This window comes from Triturus cristatus, chromosome 8 (assembly GCF_964204655.1).
Source record: "Triturus cristatus chromosome 8, aTriCri1.1, whole genome shotgun sequence".
Classification (NCBI taxonomy): domain Eukaryota; kingdom Metazoa; phylum Chordata; class Amphibia; order Caudata; family Salamandridae; genus Triturus; species Triturus cristatus.
Window position 1 is genome coordinate 1,407,573,152 of NC_140591.1, and position 19,591 is coordinate 1,407,592,742.

The window sequence follows — 19,591 nt, forward strand, 5'->3', positions numbered from 1 at the left end:
GTGCCCTGCTGTTTGGGCTAGTTTCCATGTTCCATCACCCTAAGCAGGGAATCCCATCGAGGTATCGCTTGGTCGACCCTGGCTTTAGGCTGGAAGGGGGTTGTGTTGGAAATGGCCCTTTTTTCAGGGTTATCCCCAAACTTTTTGCTTCTCCCTCCTTTATTTTTTCTGACCGGTGGTTGTTGGCAATAGGACTCTGGGCACTTTACCACTGCTGATCAGTGCTAAAGTGCATATGCTCTCTGTATAAATAGTTATATTGATTGGTTATCCATGATAGGTATATTTGTTTCAACTGTCAGCCCCTAGTAAAGTGCACTGAGTGTGCCAGGGCTGGTGATTCAAATGCTACTAGTGGGCTTGCAGCACTGATTGTGCCACCCACAGGAGTAGCCCTAAAATGGTGTCACAGGCCTGCCACCGCAGTGCCTGGGTGCAGTTGTTAACTGCCATGCTGACCTGACCAGTGTCCACACTGGCCAGGCCTAACCCTTCCCTTTCTGTACTCATTGGACACCCCTATGGAATGCCCTAGGTACCCCCTGGGCAGGGTGCAGTGTATGTGAAAGGTAGAGCATGTATTGGTGTAGGTGACATGCTCTGGTAGTGAATTACAGCCATTTTCGTTTTTCACTATTGAAAGGCTATATTGCCCATGGGCTATCATGGGGAATGCTGAGTATAATGTTTACCTGCATATCTTCCCATAGGAGCAAGATAGAAAGTTAAGTCTGGCATCCCTGAATTCAGAATTTAATAACACATCTTTTAGGAAGGATGGTTTTTAATACCTGTGTGTGAAAACAGCACTTTTAGAAGGTGGCTGTTTTCCTTTTCTGCCCTTTCTGGGTGCCTTGGCCTGTTTGTGAATTGACTGTCTGGTTTGTGAGTGACAGGGACAGGGGTGGCTCCCAGAGGCTGAATGAGTCAGCCCAGGGCTGATTAGGGAAATTCCCCTGTAGATGGGTTGGAGGAGTAGCACCTGGGCCTGAATAGGGCTGTGCCTGCCTTCCACAATGCTGGCTCCACCCCCTGCTGGGCAGCTGACGACCCTGCCCCTCTCTCTCAAAGGAAAGAAGAAACCAAGTAAACAGAGTGCTCCAGGACTGGCCAGAACTGGTTCTGACTAGGCCAAGGCCCCTCTGCCTTCAGAGGACAAAGGATTTTGGGGTATAAGTATTGGGACCCAGACTACAGAAAATTAGATCATCCTGGAATCAAGAAGGAACCTCTGCCAAGGAGAAAGCTGGAAGACTGAAGAAGAAGGACTGACCTGCTGTAAGGCTGACCTGAAGTTGCTTTGCTGCCAAGGAGAGGGGAAGGACGTTGCTGTGTGCTGTGTCCCTTGGCTTGAAGGAATCTCCAAGGGCCTGAGTAGAGCTGGCCTCCTGTTAAGAAGTCCCAGGAACAAAAGGACTTCACCCCCAGCTTCCCCCTGAACTCTGCTGTGTGAGTTCTGCCCTTCCTAGAGTGCTTGATCCAATTGTGGGGCCTCTGGAAGTTGTGCCTGCTGTTTAGAAACTGACCAAGAAGAAAGAAGAAAAGGATCTACACTTTTTCACGCACCGCCGGCTTAGAGAGAAAATTTCCGTCGCTCCGCTCGTTAGTGGGCCGAATTTTTATCGCTGCGAACATCGTCGCAGAGCCTGCCGCCGCTGAGCAAGATCATCGCTGGTGAAATTTTCGACCCGCTCGTTAGCGGGCCGATCTTTATCACTGCGAACATCGTCGCAGAGCCAGCCAAGATCCCCGCTCCGCTCATTAGCGGGCCGAATTTAATCGCTGCGAACATCGTCGCAGAGCCTGCCGCCGCTGAGGGAGATCGTCGCAGAGCCAGCCAAGATCATCGCACCACTCGTTAGCGGGCCGAATTTTATCGCTGCGAACATCGTCGCAGAGCCAGCCAAGATCATTTCACCGCTCGTTAGCGGGCCGAATTGTGTCGCTGCGAACATCGTCGCAGAGCCAGCCAAGATCATCACTGGTCAAACTGTCGCCCCGCTCGTTAGCGGGCCGAATTTTGTCGCATCGTGCCTTTGCGAGTAAATTTCTACCAGAGAAGCTACGCCTTGGGATCCATACAAGTATCGCCTCACTCCTCATACAGACCGGATTTGCCTCACACACCCGCTGCGTGCAGCGGGGTTGTCGCATCGCCTCCCCAGGGTCTCAGGACTGACACTGTTGCTTGTTTCTCGATGCCTGAGCGCCGCCAAGAACTTTTATCGCATCACCAGGTACTGTTGGTTAAAATCGACGCTAATGTGGATGATTTTGTCGCTAACCTAAGAACACTTTTTGAAACCATATTCTTGAACTGTGCACGTTGGATTTTTGTCGTTTTGGTCTTGTGTAGTTTATATAAAAGTACTTTATTTATCTACACTGGTGTGGAGTCCATTTGTGGTGTTTTCACTGTGTTACTGTGAGTGTTGGTACAAATACTTTACACATTGCTTTTGATAAGCCTGTCTGCTCGTGCCACGCTACCAAGGGGGTGAGCAGGGGTTATCTAAAGAGTTTATCCCCCTTACCCTGACTAGAAGCAAGGGTCCCTATTTGGACAGTGGTACCTACCTCTGCCAACTAGAGACCCCCAGATCTAACACTGCCCATCTCAGATGTAGCTCATCTACCATGGGCATCACTATAGACTTAGTTTCTGTACTTGGTCTAAATACCACATAGGCTTCTGACATTTCATTACCTCAGCCATACCTGTGGCACATATCATGCAACTGAGGGCCATATTAGGATTTTTCACACAGCGCAACTCAGCAAGTTACCTTGCTGCACTGCACTGCGTAAAAGGGAGAGGACAGGAATGTGTCATATGTATCAAGACATGGCTCATTCCTTCTCTATCCTTGTGCTAGAGGCCTTTTGACTGCCTAGCACCAGCACAGGCACCCTTGCACCATGGTGCAGTAGTGCCTGCATTGCAGGAGGATTTTTTTGTGTGCAGAAAGGGACACATTCCTGCACAAAATCAATATTTTGAGGCGTTTTCCTCTTTCTATGTGGGCTGCAGAGTGTAGCCCATGTAGAAAGAGGAAAGAACAAAGGGAAATCAAGATATTTCTCTTTATTACCCCTCCCCTGGGAAGGTGTAGCATTTTGACACATTCCAAGGTCGACTACTCATGGTAAATCTGGGAATGCGCCAAAACATGGATGGATGCATGGGAACACCCTTGCTCTTCCCATGGAACACTTCCCTGGGGCAGACTAAGGCAAGGCAGTGATGTGGGCTGCCTTGCATTACTCTAGATTTACCAAGCACCACAGTGCCACACAAGGTAGGCTTATGTGGCTTGTGACATCTCATTATAGTTTTTTCGTCGGCTTGAGCCTCTATGCATATAATGATGCCTGCATTTTGCAATGAGAAAGGAGTTCCTCATCACTACACAGAAAAATCGTGACTTCATACTAATTAGCCAAATTAACATTTTAGACCTATTTATAATTTGATAAAGGTTTAAAATTCAGATAAAAATAGATCAAAATCAACCACCTTTAATCATCTCTGGAACAATAAATAAACACACGGAAAGTTAGAAAACAGAAAGATTTAAAAGACCTCTTACATCACAGCACATTTGTAGCAGTAAAACGTAACTTCAAACACAAATAAGCAACATAATGCAGGAAAGGGTGTACATTTTTTTCGAAGGATATTACATAATTAATATGGCACCTTGCGTCTGTTAGCTGCTTCCTTAGTCTCACGTTGGTCAACACTGCTCGCGTTTTCGGGAGCTTGCGGGGCGCTGCTTTGGGAGGTCTGTTCTTCCTTTGAAATTTCTGTTCCATCTTTAGCACTAGCCTGATCGGCATTATCTTCTGTCTGCTGATCTGTAACTTCCAGAGAGCTACTAAACACAAAAAAATCAACAACAAAAATTTACTAGTAAGCATATTTCCTCAAGGCACTAATCCTGACGGTTTACAAATACTGAAATGAGCGTAAACTTCCATCTGCACCTGATTTGGTATTACAATTAGGGGCGGGAGTAAATGGTGTAATTCTCTCTAGCATAAATAAATTTACTCGTAAATATGCGTAATAGTGTGAGAAGCGTAAGCCAGCATTTAGCACTATTTTCTAAGGGCAAAGCGCACTCTCAAATCCAAAATTGGCCAGAGGCTACATTTTGTGGTGAGAAAATAGCACTAAATGGTGCAGGGCAGGAACAGCACTAGCCAGCAGCTGCATGCTTTCGCTTAGATCGTTGTTGCTCTGCTCTTTTGTAGGATTTTCTATCACAAATTACTCTTAATTACTCACGCTGGAGTATTGGCGCAATTTCAGTAATTTTGCATCACAAGAGTAATGCACAACTACCAACATTACTCCAATTACTCATGTATTTAAAATTCCGCCAAGGCCTAATTGCATCCTAGCTGTCACTGGCATCTCTGTCAATGGTGCAGCCGGTGCAGTGGCACTGATGCTCAGAGGTCAAATGGGCCTCATAGCACTGGCTTTTTAGTTCAAACCTATTAGACAGCGCATGGGCTGCCTGTTGCGAAGCATGTTGAGTCCTACCAAGCATATCCCGGTGCTTGAAGCCTGACAATTGCTTGACATTGGTTGACTTTCCTTATTACTCTCATTTGCTTGCTTTTTATTCATGTCCCAGATTGTCAATCTTTTGTTTGTCTATCCCATTGAGAATTTCCTCTTTACAATCTCTTTGAGGGGCTGTCATCACTTCCTCCACTGGTTGCTTTCCAAGTACTACCTTTTTCTTTTTGTGTGACGCACTTCATTTGAGTGTGTGTGTGTTTCAAGCTGTCTCCCTCACGTACTTCTCTCTTTGCACTTAATGTTTCACTCTTTTACCCCAATGCTTCTCTCTGCCCTCCTCCCTCTTGAGCTTGCCCATGTATTTCTACCTATTGCTGCTCCCCAACGGAGCCCTCTGTGTTGCTTTCCAGCAGCCCACATGTTTTTTTCGTTCTACCCTCTACCCCCTGTTGATTAGCCACGGCCCGTGCATGTAAGAGTGGTGAGCCAGGTAGGAGGGTTATTTCGACGGACTGTGATGAGCGAAAGTTGGATAAATAATTAATTTACCCTCGTCATCGTCCATTGAAATCCCCCCCACCCAGCCCTACCGCTTTTACCTACAGAGGCCGCGGCTGCTGTTGCTTTCATATTCTCTCCAGTCCTCACATTTCCTTCCGTGCTGCTTGGGCGTTTCTCCAATTTGGATTGGTAACTAAAAAGCAAAAAATGCCTGCGTCACTGTTTACGCACGCACATGTGGTGCACATGCCTACAAAATTGCGCAGATGGTCACGTCAGTGACTCTTTTATAATCTTAGCCATGCTGCACAGCACTGCGGCTTATTGTGCATGCTTAGAGCTTTAGAGCAGTTTTTATGCCATTGTTTTTTGTATGGCGTGATCTCGACCCAAGGGCACAGTAGACCTCTACATGAGCACCACTTACGTTACACAAACCATTATAAATGTTCTTTTTTTTTTTTAGGCCAGGAGAGGATGTGCTCAAAATCCAAGTCACCTGCCCAGGTCTTAAGCCACATTCTATCTGTCAGGTCACGCGGAAGAATCAGAGGTGCGCGTGCCCGAGTTTACAGTGCGCCACTCGTGGCCCCCGCAGTCAGCAAATAATAAATGCACCTTTTCAAATTCTGCAGTGTGGTCTCCAGTTGAGCTACAAATCGGACAACAAGCTAATTATCAGGATTAGACATTAATTAAAGAAACTGAGCATAACCTTGTGCCCCTGCCAGGCTGGCTCTGCTTTGTTTGTACTAATTGGTCAATGATTACAGTTTCAAAGTTTGCCTCTATTATTAATTCACTTCAGTAAGTGACTCAAAACGAAAGTAAAACGTTAATACATTCATATCTGCTTTTCCCGTGCATACTGAAGAAGACGTGAATGTGCTGTCAGTGTCTGCTTCTTTGTACTATTTACACAACAGTTTGGGGAGGGCTGTTTGGGCTAGATGTACGTACAATACAGGTCTCAATTTGCAACCAGTATTTTTGCAACCAGTCTAGTACTTTGCGAAGCGACGTATATACTAGTAGGTTGTTTTGGAAGTTACCAGTTCGTAGAGAGTTGCAATTCGACCTACTTATTGAGTATTAATGGGGTAGGGCGTAATTTGTGAGCCACTAGGATGTGCTGCCTTCAGACGGATGGTGGCCTGCTGGGGTCAGTAAACCTCCATGTCTGTGACTGCTTTTAAGTAAAGCAATCATTTATATGTGTTTTTTTTTAATGCAGCCTATTTCCTTAAAGTAATATTGGATGCCTTTAATAATAAAAATAAAATGTTTAATTTTTATTTTTTAAGAGTAAACACTGCCTGATCTTAAAAAATATTTTTTATACATTCTCGAAGGGGTCCCACGAGGACCCCTTCCCATATGTGAATGGGTAAAACCAACTTCCAGTTGGTGGCAAATTACGAGTGTTTTGTGACCACATTTTGGTCGCAAAACAATAGCACATATCACTATGATTTGGTGTTTGGAAGGGACACCCTAAATATGTCCTTTAAAAATGCCAAATCATTATTAGCTCACAAAACCCAAATCGCGATTCGGTAACATGTTACTGAATCGCAAGCTGAGTTTGATACATTCGAAAAATACTTTTTGAGAACAGAAACCTCCCAATTCAGTGAATCGGGCCATTTGCGACAGCAAAAAGGCTTCATGCATCTAGCCTTTTGTTCATTGCTGGTTCTATAATGTACTTCAGGGTGCACAAGAGATGTAATTATGCTTTTTTGTGGAGGCAAACATCTCCCTTTTTTGCTTTATGGTTTACTATTTACCCCTCAATAAGTATCTAATGAGGAGGGTAAAGTCAGCTACAATGGTGAGTGATATCACTGCAGTTAATGAAAATCATATTACTAGAATGTGCCCTGCATGGGAAATGGCTCTGTACCCCTGCCCTGAGTGACAAACTGTCATTCTGGCATTTTATTTGCTCCTTGCGCCATGCTAATCTAGGCCTAGGCCAGCCTCTAGTATTGTGAGATCTGGATCCTGTTTGTGACCTGGAGGGACACATTGAGCGTGTCCTCATAGTGGTCACAGCACTGGGAGCATCACATAAATTGGTGGTGGCAGTATGTGATGCTTTGTCAATAAATGGCAAGCCTACTGTCACATCTCTTCTACAGTTCTCCTGTTCTGTGAAACCTAGGGGCATATTTACAAGGAGAGTGTGCCATCGGAACGTCACTTTTACCGACGTTTCGGTGGCGCAATGCCCTGCACCATATTTACAAAGTGGCGTTATGCCATTTATTTTGTGGCTTAACGCCCCCCTGTATATATGGTACCCTTTCATGCAGGTATTTGCGTGAAAGGGGCATGCAGTGGGTGTTACAGTGAGCATTCCACCGCAACACCCATTGCTTTTTGATGCTGCCTCAGATTTACAAGGATCTGTAATTCTGAGGCAGCGCCAAAAACGAATGCCGTGAAATAGAACACTTTTCAAATTACATACACCAGCAGCTAGGGATGATTAAAGCCGCACAGCCCAGGTGGTCATATCAATTAGCTTAGAAACAGAAGATTCACAAGTAATGCTATTACCCACCTCTAAAGTCTGCCGCTTCTAGACCTTACAATTAGATTATACAGAACATAAGGCAAAGAGAGGAAACAGAAAAGCAGTTAAGTAGTCAAAGAAATGTTCTTGAGTCTTCGGTAAAGAGAATTCTTCTTTAATGGTTTCAAATAAAGTGCACATGCAGCAAACGCTCTTCTCCCTAAACAGGGCTTCATCAGGGCAATGTGAGCACCACCCAACGATTTGGTAGGGTGCCAGGTGTCACTTCTGAGTGTGTGTTGTACTCCAGATATTGTAGTCTTGGGGTTGAGTATGCAGGTTCAGATAAGAGCAAACAGAAATCATCCAAAAGCGTGATGCTAAGCGGTCTTATCGTACGGACTAGTATGGGAAACCAGGTGCTCCCTCACATGTAGGAGACGTAATTAGTTCCTGGAGTGAGCTCCACAATTGACCAGTATGCCTGGTAAAGACTTGTGGTCGAGAGCTCGATTATGCGTGTACGGCATATGTGCCCGGAACGTCGGGGCAGGCAGACTGAGGAGTAATCAGTCAACTGAAATATGACTAATTAAGTCTCCTAGAAAGAACTGCACCATATCTTCACAGAAATGGCACAGTTCTGCTCTCTCCATGCGCTGGTGCACTTTAGGCTGACTGGCACCAACACAGGCGCGTTTGCAGCATACTGCAAGGGTGTTTGTGTCATAATTAGGATAGTTTTGAAGCAGGAATGGACGCCTTCCTGCACCAAATAGTTTTTTCCGGCTTTATATGTGTGCTGCATTCTGCAGAATACAGCACTCATGCAAAGAGGGAGTAACGAGGAGAAATGAAGATATTTCTCCTCTTTACACCAGCCTTGGCAGGTGCATCATTTTGGAGCAAATTCTGGGCTGCAAATCCTTGTAAATAGGAGTTTGGGTAAAAATCCATGGGTAGTTGCACAAGAATGTCCATGTACCTTTCAAGAAATGCTTACCTGGGGCAAAGTAACACAAGGCAGCGCAATGTACTTTGCCTTACTTTTTCTTGAAAAGCCACACAAATATACATTTACCAAATTGATATTTGCGTGGCTTTGTAAATACATTTTTTTTACTTTGTCGGGTTGTATCAAAATGTGACCCCACCCCGATGCAAAATTTTTCCTTATCTGGGTCTAAATATTTAGGTTCCTGATCCAAAGAATGAACAAGGAAAAATCTCATAGTGAAATTAGGAGGACAAGAAAAAATGACGAAAACATAGCAGGCCTGACTCAGGAGCCCCAGAGCCACTCACCAAGCCAAGAATGTTTTTATTTGGGGGGTTTCCCACTCCAACCCTCACACCTCAAGCTATGCCCCTCCTCATAGTATGCACTTTCACATGCACAATCGTACACTATATACATTTATGCATGTAGAAATACCTTTGCATGAATGTAAATAGACGTTTTCTGAAGTTTGTCAGAAGTCTGCAACTGTCCAGTAGAACTCTTGATCACCTTCGTGAATTCTTGAAATCTCAAAATGTGTAAATCCACACCCAAAAGTAGGAGTAAACCGACTCAGAAATAAACGTATGTGTGTAGATTTACATTTTTTAAACAGTTGCGCTCTTACTAAATTGTGGTGGATATCTTCTGACCGTGATTTTGAGCAGTGCGTGGACAGGGACAGATGAGAGAAAAAAAGTACAGCTATGACATACAGTGGCTTGTGTGTCAAAATGATAGCTTGTGAGTGGGCTTTAAAGTAAGGTGTGATGTGACCTGAACTGTGGTCTTGAAGAATTTGAAGATTGAAAAAAAAAAAGAATTTGGAAACAGGTCTGCATTTTTTGCATGGATTTCGGAATCCGGGACTTTAACCTCAGTGAAGCTGTCTTACAAGAGGTCATTCAGGCTCTCATCAAGTCCCAATAAAGAAAACTAAATATCCACAACCTGGCCAATAAGATGGATTATGATTACGGAAAACATGCTTTGACACAATGATAAATAGAACAAGAAAATATTGCTAGAATTTATGGTTAAACAAATATTTTATATATTTGTTAGCAAAATTCTCTCTACCTAGATCCATATATTTTCTTAATGTTACTTTTTCCCTGTAGTTATAGGCTTGGGTTGGTGTACATCAGAGATAGAGACTGCGGCTCAGATTTACTTGGCTCAGATTTACTTGCTGCGCTATGTTGCGTGAAAGAGAGAGAGTAGAAATGCACCATATTTACTAAGATACGGTGCACTTCTGCTCTCGCCTAGAGCACGTGTGGCAGCCTAGCTTCAAACCAGGCACAGGGCACCTGTGTTGCGGTCAGAACAGTGTTTATGCTGGAAGAGGCACCTTCCTGCACAAAAACTGTTCTTAGAGGCTTAATGCTTTTGTATGTGAGCTGTACAATACAGCACACATGCAAAGAGTAAGTAACAAGAAAAAATAAAAGATATTACTTCCTGTTAAGCCAGCCTCGGGTATGCGCATCATTTTGACACAAGCCCAGGTTTACAGGGTTTAGTGAATCTGATTTTGCATCAAAATACATGAGTGGATGCAGAAGAATGCCGATGCTCCACCCATGTAACACCTTTCCGACACAAAGTAGCACAACTAAGTGCTATGCGCTGCATTGCGTTACTGTTTCTTTGTTTTTGGGCAAAGCCAAGCAAATTGGGCTTTGCTTGGCTCTGTAAGTCTCAAAATATATTTTGTGTTGTGGCTGCAACAAAAAAGTAGCTCTCCCACAACGCCAAATGTTAGCAAATCTGTGCCAATGTGTGAGTGCATAATATGTTTGCATTGTTTAAAATTCTTGAGAGAAAATAAATAATCTATCTAGTATTTAATTTATCTTTGTCTTATCTGCTGCTACCCATGGCCATCAAACAATCAGTAACTGTCCATTAACAGGGTCTTAAACAGTCAAGAGTGAATAATTTGGCGCAAAATATTTTCCATTTGACTTAATCCACCATACATATCAGTAATTTAATCCAGTGAACAACAATGCTAATAGAGGTATTATTCCTTCTCTGTTCCTTCTCTCCTGATTGCTAAGGCATTGAATCTCAAAATTGCATTGCAGGGCTGGGGTAATACAATAGGTTTTCTTTGTAATTGAGGTTAAGAGCGATGACGTGACGAGTGCAGATTATGTTGGTAGTGTTTGAGGAACAGCTTCAGCAGGTGAGCGACTGGGGTTTTAATGAATTCGTCTAATGTCCCTTTCTTGCATTAGGGCCCCCCGCAGTGTTGCTACGCCAGTGGATCCTGTGCACAGTTTGCACATCCAAACAGTTTTACCCAGTTGATTTTTGTCAACTCAACCTAAGCATGCGTGTGCTTTTCACACACAGGTAGAAATGAGGATAACATATTGGTACCTACATTATGAGGTGCACAAAGAGCATTCAGGCACAAATTGCACATCAAACAAAGAACTAATCCCATCTAATCTGCTTTTACTGGATGCACAATTTGCACCAGGGAGGACAGGCAATAAGCGGGGCTATTGTGACCAGGGCTATACCAAAAACTGACATTAAGATGTGTCAATGTCTTGTGGAATCCATAAAACGATAGACTTTCTATTTATGGTTCAATACTAGAGGTCAGATGTTGGTGATAATGTGCAAAGGTGTCTAATGCATTCTGGGAATTCATAGCAGTGTTCGACGAGATGACTCTTCTACCATTGCAACGGACGGAAATATCCTGTCTCGGTTTGTGTAGACCGTGACTCACTCACTCTCTCTGTCTCTCTCTCTCTCTCTCTCTCTCTCTCTCTCTCTCCCTCTCTCTCCCTCCCTCCCACCCTTCCTCCCTCCCTCCCTCTCCCTCTCTCTCTCTCTCTCTCTCTCTCTCTCTCTCTCGTCCTCTCCCTCTCCCTCCCTTTCCAAATGCAGTTTACAAAATCGGAAATGGAGGACCAGCATCCCAGGTAAAGAAGAACTGTTCTACTATTATGAGCAATGTTGGAAATTGGGTTACTGGTTGAGGGGGGTGAAACACTACTCAAGCAGCAACCACAATCTCTGTCAGGGTGGAACACAAGTAAACCTCAAACTAACCTGTGCTTAACCCTCTGGTAACTGGGCACAAAGCAGTCAGGCTTAACTTAGAGACAATGTGTAAAGTATTAATGCAGCACTTAAAACGGTAATAAAGCGAAAAACCAACACAGGAAAGATCCCACACTAATTTAGAAAAATAGAGTGCATTTTAATAAATAATTTGATACCAAAATGCCTAAAATCCAATCAGTAGAACAGATTTTAAAGACTTAGGTGAAAATAGCACCATTGGACTAGAAACAAACCCTTTGTGAGAGTGCTCAGACAGAGTCTTTATGATGTGCAAGTGTGGTAGGTGACAGCTTATCTACCTCTTTAACTCAAAGTGACCCATCCTTCCAACACCTAGCTTCCCTTCTTTGTTTTACTGTCTGGGGGCAATACACAAAGACCAACTGCCAACTACACCTAGTCATGTGACTCAGGCAACAGACAGCAGACACTAAATGGCTGGGACAAGAAAATGTCAACTTTCTAAAAGTGTCATTTTCAGAATTGTAATTAAAAACTGGGTTTGCCATTAAGAGGGTTTTTAATTGTAATACTATAGACGACAAACTCAATATTTCTACCTGCTCTCAATTTAAAGTTATCACTTATTAAATGTATTAAGGAACTCCATAGTTATCCAATGGCAGAGATATGCCTTGCAATAGTGAAAAACAAATGTATGAGTTTTTCCCTACGCACCCTGCCCTCTAGGCTGTGTTGTAGCCTACCTTAGTGGTGATATAAGTATTCAAAACGAAGGTTTGGGCATGGCTAATGGCAAAATGTTTATTTTGCCAAGTGCAAATGGCAGCTTTTTAAACAGCACCCAGAGGCTGCAATGACATGACTGAGAAAGGTTTAAAGGGCTACTTAAGTGGGTGGCACAATAAGTGCTGCAGGCCCACTGGTAGCATTTAATTCACAGGCCCTGGGTACATGTAGTATCACTTTACTCGGGACCTACAAGTAAATTAAATGTGTCAATTGGGTATAAGCCAATTTTACCATATTTAAAGGTGATTGCACAAGCACCTTAGCACTGGTTAGAAGTGGTTAAGTGCACAGTGTCCTAAGGCAGCAAAGACTGGTTCAGAAAACAGGAGGGTGAAGGCTAAAGGTTTGGAAATGACCCTGCAGAAAGGGCCGAGTACAACATGCACCACATTTAGGCAGCTGTCCCACCAAGTTTGAACAGATATTCTAGGCCTATATGAGGCACCATTTCTGAACAGTGGGAGACCAAAGCATACAGCTACTCTGCTTGTTCTACAAATAGAAAATATTTGCCTTGCAAGCATACCAGATTGGGTGGGATGCTATGGGTTTGGTGTCTAAGTATGTTTCCTTTAGCTAAGGAACACATCAGACCACAACCATATTAACCAACAATTCTCAGCAGGACTGCCATATCTTTTATGAGACAGGAAAAAGCCTTTCCTACACCTCATACTGGGGGTTATATATCTTTACTGGACAGTACAAAACCTCAGCAAGACCACTATACGTTTCATGAAAGAGCACCAGTTCTCAGTAGATCTTCCATGCATGTCTCGACAGTATCAAAGTTTGTCAGGAGACTGTTGCACTTTCTATTGTCAATACTAATGCAAACACCTCTTAGCAGAGTTGATTTTCTTGTATTGAGATGGGAACATCTTAATACTATGAGAACCCTCAAAGAAGCACAAACAGACTAGTAGTCAATTCTCCATCTTTTTACTAGAGGTCTCTCCCTCACCCATGGAAATGTAGTTTATTTTCTGCAAATTAAAGTACCAAGTGCCCCTAGTAATGGCCATCTGCCCACAACTCCTTGAGGAGAAACCACATTAGACAACTGACACAAATTTATGAGGGGCACCTTGAACCAGTCATTGATCCTTATCTAACTAGACTCTGAATTATTGGACTTGTGATTTCCTAAAATTAAATATGGGCCTACCAGTCCCAGCTTTTAGAATACTGCTAGCAAAACAATGGACAGTCTAAAATTAATTTGAATGTTTTGAGGTCTGGTTACAGATGAGTGTGTGAAAACTGAATTTGGGAGATTGCATTGTTGCTTTCTCGCAAATATGATTTCTTCTGTATAGTAAGCCATGTTTCCTCTCACAAGTATGAGTTTCCGCCGGTGAATTTTAAGCATTTTTATGCAAGTGTACACCTTGCATAATATTTTTGCACAATGTATTCTGAAATTACTCTATGCCAAAAACTTGTGAGTATCCTGAAATCAAGTGCATACACTACTTTTCTTTTTCCAATCAGTGACTCAACACTAGGGTACACATTATTTGTAAAATTACTTATTTCATGCAAAAGCCTGATGCACATGGAACTTTGATACCTTCAAATATGTTTTGTAGATTTTATTAGACATACCTGAAGTCTGGAAGTTAAAACTTGGCACCTTTGCACACAACTCTCCTAAAACAGCTACTCCTGCCAGCACACAGGCAGAATGTAGAACGAAAGTGACAATTACAATTGGTAATGTGATAGTAAAAATAGCAGAAAATGCCAAAATGGAGATGTTCTATGAGAAAGTTATGATGAAATTGTGCCAGCAGCAACATTCACAATCCAGTATGATGTGGACTGTGTGCAAGCCTCATTGCTCACCACCTATATTCCGCCATTCTTGAACTAAATTATTCACAATGCTATTTTTAAAGCAGCAGGAGAAATGGACCGAATATAGTTTTAAAATACTCAAGTACATTACAACCCCACCTTCACTATTGGCTCCGTCTAAGGATGGGGGCATTTCTATTGTGTTTAATACATACACATAGAAAGGAATATGAAGTATGGTATGATCACCTACTGGAACACGATTACTAATGGACTGAAATCTCACTGTATTAAACACTCTAAAGAGCACTGTGTTTTGTGGATACGAACACCCAATACCTACGTATGAAGTTACCTATGCAGAAGATAGTAAGGTATTTAGCTAGTGATTTTGAGGAACAATCTTTAGCTATTTGGGCTCAGCTATGCAAACTAAACGCTCACTGTCATATCGTGGCTTATTGGTGAGCTTATCCACTTTTCCTAACTAGGTAATTAATGCTCAAAATGTGAATTTGCATTGGTGTGCTTGTTAACAATTTGTGGAATTCCATAGAGGCCTATTCACCAAAAGATTTTTGACTTTTTAAATTAGTACTTTAGCAGTACTATTTAAACGTACTATCAAATGCTATTCATTAAGGGACCTATTCACCAACTTTTCAGGGTACACAAAGACGTATTCCTGAAGTACCCTTTTATGTATGCCTGCATGCCTGTGTCATCCTAAAAGCGTATATTCAAGTAATATTCACAAACTCTTAGTACGAAGAGAAAGGCATATGCCGTCTCTACACTTACTTATAGGGAGTTACGCATTTCAAGCTGAGTTCACAAAGGCTTATTAGAGTATTAAATGAGTACTCCAGTAGTACTCTTGCTTTTGTGAATCAACGACTGAGGGTCCAATTCACAAAAGGGCCTACTCACAAAGGCATGTTTATGTATGTAAAGTAGTACATCAGTAGTACTACTTCACATACTACTACATGCAATTCACCAAGGTGCAGATAGAGATTTCCACCTATACCTGTTCGGTTGTTTTGAGTCCAATTCACACAGGTGCCACTTCACAAATATTTACTCCTGAATTCCAGGAGTGAGCCGGGAAACTCCTGTATGGATAATCAGTTGCAGTTCACTAAAGTTACACCTACATCTACTCCAGCCTTCACTGACTAAACTCTACTGAGTTCTGGCTTTGGAGTAAGTCAAATACCATGCACGACAACTCAAATGCTCAGAAAGATAATCCCATGCAAATCATTGCAGGTAGGGAATAACACTATTAGCACACCTAAAAAAATACAATAGAAGAAAGAAATAGTAGCGTGCAATTTTTATCAAGAGAAACGTGTGGATGCTAGGGGATAGGAATTTTGTAGATTATTGCAGATCCTGTAACATTCTCCTACAGAAATATGAGAAAAATGTGCATTTGTTGCCAAAGTCTGAGGTTTCAATGCATTTTGGGACAGAATATGTGGTGTGATCAGATGTCAGCCCACTGTGTACTCCCATGGGTATATAGTTATCAGAAACGTCTGGGATTAATAGGTGATGGCTGAACCCAGTTCAAATACTGCAGCTACTCACGCTCACGGCAAAACCTTGATGTCTCTACATTGCGCTTTGCAGCCTATTTTGTTGTAGGTGACAGTTCAAGCCACACAAGTGGGGTTCCATTTCTATCACTACAGCACACTCCAACTCAGTTGCCTTTCAACCCTGTTGAGGTGTATGCCTCCATGCGTGAGAGTGGGATCTCACAAATTGGTTATTGTTCCTTACAAACACGGGCACTCCAGGGATATTGATTTATCCTTTATTGCTACATGATGAAAAGACCATAATGAGTTTTTGGCTTTTGCATTTCTCACTGTTTGTCCCGTACTGCATTTCTTGGTCTATTTCTAAATACAGAAACCAACAAGACTGAGAAAGTGAATCTTAGTAGAATGACTTCTTTTTCTGTGCTAATTCAGCAGTAATTTTTAAACTGATTAAAACTCATAGAAATTAATTCCATGTTTCTTAAAACATCTGATCCACAACATATAAATACTACGTAACAGAAATTATTTTAGAAGAACATTTCGTTATTATAACTTAATCATCCTAATAGTATTCATAAAATGATAACCAATGTTAACATTAATCAATCTTTCTCACCATAAGTTCAATGGCCATTACAAAGATTGAAAAGAATAGAAATATGATTTCAAACACCCACAATATCACACTATTGGGCAAATTAATTATATGTGAAATTCTACAATGATGTCATTTATGCACACTTAAGTTAATACTGATATATTGTACCACTACGTTTATTGACTCCACAGCCTGTTCCTAAGTTTGTGCAAACTAAATTTAAGTTAAATGTGTTATTGTCTATTCATCTGTGTTTAATCATGTTGGTATCTTTGTAGCTAACTCTAGAATATAGCAGGTTTCTAACCTCCTCCACAACATAATTTGATCACCATCTCAGTGGTTAGATAAGACAATGTCCAGACAGAAGAAGCTAAGTAAGATGAGTTCCCCTGGTGTATGGCTTGAATACCATTTAGATCATGAAAAGTATTGGAGCATAGAACAGTAGAACATTTATTTTTATCAATGGAATTTCTCTCCATTTTTGGCTTCCAAATGTAATCAAGAGTGCAAGAAAAACAAATTTTGGAAAATGCCTTCTGAATCTCATGATGGTATAGGTAACTCAGAACTTAGAGTTGTATAAATAACCACTATTTCTAAATTCAGTATGTTGGGTAGATTTTAAAAATGCCTAGGTTTCCTTCAAGCTCATTTTTTGTTCCTTACAATTTACCTTATGAATTGAGGAATTGTCGGTACACACTGAAATGTCATTATAAGCTGCAGCTCAATTGTTGGCTCGGAGTATGTTTTTGGACAGCCAACAAACACTATATATCACTACAACCAGAAGGGTCTGAGAAATGTAAATGTAAATCTTTATAACAGTATATTTGCTTTGTAAAGCGTCCATCGGGACAATAAATTACGGATGAAAATGTTATACTCAGTTGCTATTTTTCCTACTTATTTGCATGTTTTTCTTATTTAAATGATTATTTTTATTAGGCAAAGTATGAGCGACCTAGGTGAATGACTCCCTGCTGAATTAGCATTTTCTTTTTACTTTTCAGAGATGTACAACATTCTGGTTCACCCGTGGGTGTCATATCTGTTTCTACCACAAACTGCAAGTAGGTTAAAACAACAAAACAAAATAGATAAAATGAACACAGCAAACTTTTTTGTTAATGTAATTTTGAGAAGAAAAAAATTAGCTTTCTTCCACAACACTCTTTTCTAAGTTTTCCAATATAAAAACAGCATTTTGCTATATTTTGGCAATTTTTTCAATTCCATACAGGGGCATACACAATCCATAGAAGCCTTTAGAATCCTCAACACGTGGGGAAAATATCATGAAAAATTCAGTGGAAAGTTAAATAAATATCAAAAAAGTGTACAGCATTTGGAAGGCTCAGCACTTATGGTGTTAACAGTACCTTGTATTTTATATAATATACAAAATAGTCACTTAGGGCCCGATTCACAGAACTAACTTAAGACAAAATCCTAAACTTACTACCATTTTGGTATTCACAGAAGGCACTTACTCATTTTGGTATTCACAGAAGGCACTTACTCATTTCGGTATTCACAGAAGTTAGGAGTCCTAACTTTAGGACTCCTAAATGCCTTCTGTGAATACCGAAAGTCTTAAAATTAGGATTTTTCTCAGTTTAGTAGTAGTATAGTTAGGACTCCTAACTTTAGGACTCCTAAATGCCTTCTGTGAATACCGAAAGTCTTAAAATTAGTATTTTTCTCAATTTAGTAGTCCCAAGTCTAAACTTATGACTACTAAATTGAGAAAAATCCTAATTTTAAGACTTTCGGTATTCACAGAAGGCATTTAGGAGTCCTAAAGTTAGGAGTCCTAACTATACTACTACTAAACTGAGAAAAATCCTAATTTTAAGGCTTTCGGTATTCACAGAAGGCATTTAGGAGTCCTAAAGTTAGGAGTCCTAAATTTAGGACTACTAAATTGAGAAAAATCCTAATTTTAAGACTTTCGGTATTCACAGAAGTCATTTAGGAGTCCTAAAGTTAGGAGTCCTAACTATACTACTACTAAACTGAGAAAAATCCTAATTTTAAGACTTTCGGTATTCACAGAAGGCATTTAGGAGCCCTAAAGTTAGGACTCCTAACTTCTGTGAATACCGAAATGAGTAAGTGCCTTCTGTGAATACCAAAATGAGTAAGTGCCTTCTGTGAATACCAAAATGGTAGTAAGTTTAGGATTTTGTCTTAAATTAGTTCTGTGAATCGGGCCCATACACTTTGACTCAAAAAAGGTGGATGTATCATCAACTCAACAGCACATTTCTCTTAGATTGTTCTCTCTTTCACAATGCCAGCATTTAATATAACATGATAATTGAACCTCTGAGTAAACATTGAGGTATCCATAGTATGTGATTAGGTAGGAATAATAATGTTTTGGTAATATAAGCATCCTTTAATAAACAAATTAACCATTTTTCCATCCAATAGATATTTTTCTGTTGATTACTTCTGTGATGTAATACCCCTGGCAAAAACATCGAGATAACAATATCGCCAAAATAGGTTGAGGATGCAATATACTTTCTATGTAAAGTACAAAAATATTGTCTACATAAATAGAGTAGACCAAAATATTGTGATTAAATACATAAAATTATATTAACTTTAAAAAATATATTCAATTTATAAATAATAATATATTTAAATAATATATAGACATAATGCTGAACACATAAATAAATTGTATACATTTTAAAATAAATAATGTATGCACAGAGTTCTAATTCCAGCAAAAAACTTTTAAAAAAAGGTGAAAAATCTGGGAGGATCATGCAGAAAAGGCAGATTTGCTACATGGGAAGAGTTGGAAATTCTAAATGTTAAAACTATATGGTATATTCTGCAAAACCATTAACCAAAAGAGGATCTGTGGGTTAGAGGAGGTAAAGTTTGGCTGAAGAGGGCTTAAGAAAGAGTCAAGTGGGAAGGAATTCACTTTTGTAACATTGCCTGAAAGGAGATTCTGGACCTATTTCTGAAGGCCAGTAGTGAAGGTTTTGTTTCAAGGATCAAAGATAAGGAGTTGTAAATTACAGTGGTGGATCCTGAGAATTATTCAGAAACGTGCAATATTTTGAATTTGCCCATTTGACTCATCAGGCCCCATTGAAATTTTCAGTGTCTAGGAAAAGCATGATGTTATTATAATGTTTGGTTTATAACCAACCACACTGTTGTATACAGACATGTTTTTATTTAAATCAGTGTTGTATCTGTC

At 40.9% G+C, this 19,591-nt stretch overlaps 1 protein-coding gene across 1 annotated transcript in view; it reads right to left on the reverse strand.

Moving 5' to 3' along the window:
* The window catches only part of LOC146805830 (uncharacterized), a 497,986-nt gene that overhangs the window by 392,154 nt on the left and 86,241 nt on the right, over positions 1 to 19,591 (reverse strand). Inside the window, exon 2 of the mRNA XM_085623825.1 lies at positions 3,701 to 3,878. Within this exon, the coding sequence (XP_085479951.1) occupies positions 3,701 to 3,878 (178 nt within the window). The remainder of the gene's footprint in view (positions 1 to 3,700; positions 3,879 to 19,591) is intronic.